This window comes from Lepisma saccharinum, chromosome 17, assembly GCF_977018435.1.
Source record: "Lepisma saccharinum chromosome 17, izLepSacc3.1, whole genome shotgun sequence".
Taxonomy (NCBI): domain Eukaryota; kingdom Metazoa; phylum Arthropoda; class Insecta; order Zygentoma; family Lepismatidae; genus Lepisma; species Lepisma saccharinum.
In genome coordinates this window covers 7,099,876-7,106,763 of record NC_139245.1, presented here as the reverse complement: position 1 = coordinate 7,106,763, position 6,888 = coordinate 7,099,876, and the positions used below count along the sequence as shown (strand labels likewise).

At 38.5% G+C, this 6,888-nt stretch overlaps 1 protein-coding gene across 1 annotated transcript; it reads left to right on the top strand.

Annotated features, from left to right (window-relative positions):
- The first annotated feature begins 250 nt into the window (after positions 1 to 250).
- Positions 251 to 5,385, top strand: LOC146001173 (uncharacterized). The gene is made up of 2 exons (XM_083138464.1): positions 251 to 349; positions 4,960 to 5,385. The coding sequence occupies exons 1-2, from the start codon at positions 269 to 271 to the stop codon at positions 5,257 to 5,259; spliced, it is 381 nt and encodes a 126-aa protein (XP_082994590.1). The 5' UTR covers positions 251 to 268; the 3' UTR covers positions 5,260 to 5,385.
- Positions 5,386 to 6,888: the final 1,503 nt, after the last annotated feature.

The window sequence follows — 6,888 nt, the reverse complement described above, 5'->3', positions numbered from 1 at the left end:
AACCATTTGGCTAAGTTTCTTTACCTTTGGAGATGAAATTCGTGTTGAGCTTATGTTTGCTTCTTCCTCCCTTCTTCCCCGCCTTCCTTGCATTTTTCTGTGCAACAGATCTTGTTTCTTGGGGTCTTTACCTTGGGTTGCAGTATTGGGCATTACGAAATAATGCGTTTCCTTATTCATGGCCGGACGATAATTTTCCTTTTTGACCTTGGCTTTTCCCTCCCTTTGTCAAGAGCAAAGAAGAGCTCCAGCCAGAGGTAATATATAAATGAGAGCAAAGTTTCGTCAAGAAAAATTATTTCTCCATCAGTCATCTGTACACGACGCATCCAGGATGAAGGCTCTTATTGTAAGTTGTCAATATGGATAGCCATTAGTTATCTGATTGTTACATTAACTTGGTTTAATTTGCTTCGCTTTTCTGCCCCTTTTCGCTAATTGCGAAAATGAAGATGAGTGATGAGTGTGGTAAAATTGATGAACTCACAAAGAACAACCGTGTCCAGGTCTGGATTCAAATCCGAGATCCCTGTTGGCCATTGGTTGTTTGTGAGCATTGTGCGAACTAAACTTTTTGCGTTGAGGTGGAGGGATATCTCACGTTGCTAGATTTAAGTGTGTATAAGTACTCTGTTTATTTGTAATTAAAATTCAATTTTTGGAGGAGATAATACTCGACTCAACATACATGTTGGTGTTTTGTGTCTAAATCTGTAGGATTGAACGCATGCCCGTAGCCAGGGATTATATTAGGGGGAACAAAGTTAATCCTAGAGAGGGGACAAGACATGGTATCGGTGTTCTTGAATTATATCGCACACACACACTTAAACGAAATAAGACTCAAATCACCATTAATGATAATTATTTTCAGAGATGATAGCATTACAAAGTATAGTGAAGCATTAGTTACATACAACAACGGCTCGTACAGGAAATCTGAGAGTGTGTGTGGATGGGCTACCATGCAATAACTTATTCCGTATTACCAACAGACTTAACACGATCATTCAGAATATTGCAAATGTTCGAAATTTCTAAAACAGAGAAGTTATTTCCTAAACTGTGGACCTGGATGTGGATTTTTTTCCCCAATCGTGGTACGACCTTACGGGATCACGCACATCCTTATAAATAGTAAGTCCCTACTAGAGTGATCAATAGGAATGTGTTGTATATTTTTCAGAGGGGTGGCAGATGCTTCCTGCTCCCTTTTGCTACGGACTTGATTCTACAAGAGATAGACCGGGTCGAAGCTAGAGTCAGCAATCTGCCCACCCTTAAGATTACAAATCAGTGCACACCAGTGTATATGTGCCCTCCCTGAAAAGAAAATAAACGTCTATTCGTATCTAGAATCCTGAGTATGGCATTAGAGATAGAACCACTATTATATAAAATATATAAACAAAATATACTATATAGTTTTAAAAATATTTCACCTTGTAGCAAAGATCCCTCTTTGTTACACGATGTGAGGTACATATGTAAAGTGATACAAAATATACAATAAATCACCTTAGACTTCTTACTACGTCCTTGCATTTTATATTGAATTTTTCTAACTACGTGAAAGGCAGAGGTTCTTAGCCCATGGTCTGTGGATTCCGGAGGGAAGAGAGATTAACATAAAACAACATGAAAAATTATCATAACTTTATAATAGTGAAATCTACATTTTATTGTCAGGAAAAAGTTCTCTCTGAATTTCTGGGGTCATTTGCAATGTGACTTTCCGGAACTATCGAAGGGGTTCTGAAGGCATTGATACCATTATTACTGATATGCTTGCGTGAAAAATCAGAGATCCTGCTAGATCCTGAAATACTATCCATCGTGGTGCTATACGTGTTGCCTAACTCGTTTCAGCTCTGCATGGATTGTTTTCAAAGTACAGTGCCTAAAGGCAGTGTTTGTGGTCTATTTCTTATATTGTGGTTACGGAAGTGCAATACACATTTGCTCTTAATTAAATTTAAGATACAAAGGTGTGTGTTAGCTTGCATAACCTTAAGAACTACACTCAGAGAACTAAATGCATCATATCGATTGATGCACCAGAAAGCATAGATTGATGCACTAAAGTGTGTTTTATGGCTTCTTCAAAGAATCAGATTCACATTTGATACATTTGGGTGCATTTTTGTATGTCGTGAAAGAAACACCAAAGTGCATCATTTGATTCAAGTGAGGATTCCTTTCAGTTTTGATGCACCTTCCTGCATCTTCTTTGATGATGCACTTAATCGTTTCGTCTGAGCTACATAAACTCTGTAGCTCAGACCAAACGTTTGAGTGCATCATCCAAAATGATGCAGGATGGTGCATCAATGAACATCAACTGGTACATTGAAGTGCATCTGGACTGAAATAAATCCTCACTTGAATCAACTTGGTGTTTCTTTCACAACATAGAAAAATGCACCCAAATGCATCAAATGTGAATCTGATTCTTTGAAGAAGCCATAAAACACACTTTAGTACATCAGTCGATGCATTCTGGTGCATCAATCGATATGATGCATTTAGTTTTCTGTGTGTAGAGTGCGTTTGTTTTGGCTCTGGGCCGAGATAACGCGTGAACAACTTTGAACAACTCTTGTAACATAGGTTGGTACTCGTTATGCAATATAAATATAATTGTATACATGCTAAGGAATGTGCGTAAATAAGTGAGCCGTTACGGGACGAAAATGCCAGCATCTGCGCCATGTCACACCATGTCACGCGCTATCTCGGCCCACAGCCAAAACGAACGCACTGTCCGATATTGTTTTACCTCCAGTTCAGTGGTGGCTATTGCCCTGGTACCGTTATGCAACTCCATTACATCTTTGCTTTACGTTCGTGAATTTTGGATTTGATAAATCCCAATGAAAACAAGTCCAGAAGGGATTAGGATGGGTAAAATTGAATCGGCAGGTTTAAGAAGCGAATGAAGACCAAAAAATGGCAAGATGACCTTTTGTACTCGACATCATCGGAAAGCATCGCTCTACACATGAGAGTGAAGAAATATATAAAAAGCAGTTCCTAGTTGTTTTTTATTTCCCACAAATTTACTTTTTGGATTTATTCCCTTCTTAAACCTGCCGATTCAATTGGAGTTCTCCATTCTCGGTGACTCTGCCCTATCCATGTTCACGTGTTCACAAACAAAGAATCAAACGCCAATGTTTTCGCTGCAATGTGTGGTAACTCTAGGGCCACGGGTCCGTAACTCGTACGACTTCCGGCCTGAACCGTCCCTGAAATGCGTGGCTCATCCTTTATTTCACCAATCTGATCCAGTGTGCAATGTCTTTATATGTTTCCCGTCGCTACTTTACTAAAATATCTCAAAGTTGTAACACGATCTATCTCGACTGCTTGAAGCAGGATCTACTGTAGAGAGTGACAGTGAAATCATGCTATGGTCCGATTCCGTTAGAGGAATTTAATTTTAAACACAAAATCGGGAAATTTTGTTTTTTCTTCACTTTTATTTTAAGGAACAATGACGTATTTAACAGTAAAATTGAACTTCACTGAAATTGGCAAGCAACAATTAACTATTTTACAACACACAATTTCATGGAAAACCTGTTCCTTATAAACCATTCGTTATGCAATGTAATCCCTTATGTGTTAATTTAATAAATTGTTATTGGCAATTTGTGGATAGTGAGAGCAGCCATATGACCGAGAATTATAAGAAAGGGTTCCTCAATACCTAAACAAACGAAGGGCTCGGGTGTAGAACAGGGTAAGTGGCATATTGGTCATTTTTGAGTTACAAAGTAAAATGTGCCATCCCTCAATTTTCGAGTAAAATTGCCATGTCATACAATTTGCATTGGACTCACAAGGGAGGTTATCTAAGTGTCCCCCTCCGATTTCCATGAAACGTGGCAAAAAACACGCATTTCTTCCTTTGGGCCCTACGTCTGCCACGTTTTATGGAAATCGGAGGGGGACATAGGGGTCAGATCCCCACTTCAATTTGTCCTCATCTTGACATTTGAGGGGAGGTTTTTGCCCCCTAAAACAGTTTTTTAGCCGAAACAAAAAATACGTATTCCTCCTTTGGGCCCTTCTATACACCTTCCAAGTTTCATGGAAATCGGAAGGGACACAGGGGTCAGATCCCCACTTCAATTTGTCCTCATCTTGACATTAGAGGGGAGGTTTTGCCCCCTAAAACAGTTTTTTAGCCGAAACAAAAAAACAACAACAGGTATTTCTTCCTTTGGGCCCCTCTATACACCTGCCAAGTTTTGTGGAAATCGGAGGGGGACGCAGGGGTCAGATCTCCACTTCATTTTGACATTTGAGGGAGGATTTTGCCCCCTAAAACCGTTTCTTTAGCCGAAACAAAAAATACGTATTTCTTCCTTTGGGCCCCTCTATACACCTTCCAGGTTTCATGGAAATTGGAGGGGGATACAGGGGTCAGATCCCCACTTCAATTTGTCCTCATCTTGACATTAGAGGGGAGGTTTTGCCCCCTAAAACCGTTTTTTAGCAGAAACGAAAAAACACGTATTTCTTCCTTTGGGCCCCTCTATACACCTGCCAAGTTTCATGGAAATCGGAGGGGGACACTTAGATAACCTCCCTTTCAGTGAAGCCTTCTGAAATTGGTAAACACAACACGAAAACAATTTATCTAAAGTATAGCTTCTAATAACATTTTTTTTAATGAACTCAGAAATAACCAAAATGTCACTTACCATGCTTTTTACCCGAGCGCTTCAAATGTAAAATTTAGAGTAAGCAAAGGACTAAATAAACTAATAGATTTTGGAGGAATCCCAATCTACATAAATTCCCCATATCACCATGGAAATCATCATACACGTTGTAAGTAATTCGGAGTTGACGTCACGCAATGGTAGCAACATATTTTTGTGGGCAGAGGGTTGTACCGTTGGATTATTTAAGAGGATTTAACAAGATGCTGTAAATGCTTATTTCCAGGTGGTAGCTGTGGTTGGCCTAGTGGCGCTAGTATGCACGACCTTCGCCCAGGAAGAAGTAGTTGAATATGTCCAGCCTGTTCAACCTGTTGTCGCCGCTGTGGACTCTGAATCGGAGGAAATACTGGAGCCCCAAGAGCACAGACACGGAGGCTATGGAGGATGGGGCGGATGGGGAGGCGGCTATGGTGGGTGGGGAGGAGGCTATGGTGGATGGGGCGGAGGCTATGGCGGATGGGGCGGAGGCCATCGTCATCACCATCATCATCACGGCGGCTGGGGAGGAGGTTACTGGGGCTAAATGAGGAACGGAAGAAGCATGTGAAATGGTACTGAAATAATTTTCCTTTTTGCAATTAATTTTTTATTAAAAATACAAGCAATGTAATAAGTGTTTTTTTATTTAATCATAGTTTAATTCTCTTCATTTTGTGTATGCAAAGTGGGATATAAACATGGGCGCCCGCAGGGGAGGGCCAGATGGGGCACTTGCCACCCCTGAGATTTCTTGAAAGAGTTAATGTAATTCGAATGGTGAAATTGTAGATATTTTATAACAAAAAGTATTGTTTTCTGTGACTTACAGGCCGTAAGTTACAGCAACTGTTATTATTATTTGAAATGGGTTACATTTAAGGTTAGTCTATTTTACACTGAGCTTTTTGTCCTACATGAATTAATGTTATGTGTACAGTTAAACAAATTGTATATAGATATACAGAATATGGAAATTATAAATGTATGAAATTTAAAAAATATATAAGCAGTATAATGTAATAATAACAACAAAAATAAAAAACAATAATAGCAGTAATAATATACTGCTGGACAATAAAAACCGGACACTTGCATTTTTTTGTGATAACGCATAAATTCTGATTCGAAGGCTAACTAAATATTGCAGAAATTATTGTGCATGTTAAAGCTGATATAATTATTCTATGATATATACTTTAAAATGCCAGCGAAAGAGAAATAAATAATTTTCAATACTTAACTGAGAGTGTAATTCATAAGTAACTGCAATTCAGATGTCAAATATTAAGGTGTCCGGTTTTTTTGTCCAGCAGTATAGTAATATTAATAATACTAATAATAATAAAATAAAAGTTTATGTGACTCTGCAACCCTGAGAAAAAAATTCTGCGGACGCCCTTGGATATAAAATATGAATCTTACTCTGTTACTTCAATATATATTATAAATAGGGCTCGAAAGTTGATGACCTAAAAAAATCTTTAAGAATGACCTTTAAAGTGACCTTAAAATTATTAAAAAATCACCTAAAATTTCAAGAAATCACCTGAAAATAATTTTTGCTTTTAAAATTAAAGCCTGTTGTTAGCAGTGTTTCTTTCAGGCACCTTACCGGGGGTGCGGAGCATCCCCGGAGGGAATCTGCCGCCCCACCGGACGAAATTGTACAGTGTCTCTCAAAGGTTTTAGGACAACGACATTTTAAACTAGGCAACCCAATTTACACAAAGCATTGGTTGGTTGCGTGTACAGTTAGGCTCAATTTCAGGGTTGCCACATGCACAATAGATATTTATAAAATACACGAAAGAAATAAAAACAAGTATTATTGTATAAAATTATTAAAAATATCACTATTATATCGCAAAGTGACAAAATTCTTTCTCAAAGAAAAAAATAGGTTTTCTAGTATTTCATTGCTGATGAGTCTACAGAAAGGAAAAGAGGTGATAGAAAACGAAAGGTGACAAAGGAGAGGAGAAAGAGAAAGCGAAAGGAGAAGAGGAAAAGTAGAGGAGAGAAGAAAGAGAGAATAGACGAGGAGAGGAGATGTCGTGACGAGAATGGAAGAAGATTCTAGGAGAGATGAGGAAAATGGAGCAAAGAAGAGAAAAGAGAAGGAAAACGAGATGAGAGTAAAGGAGAGAAAAAGAGAAGAACGAAAAGAAGAGGA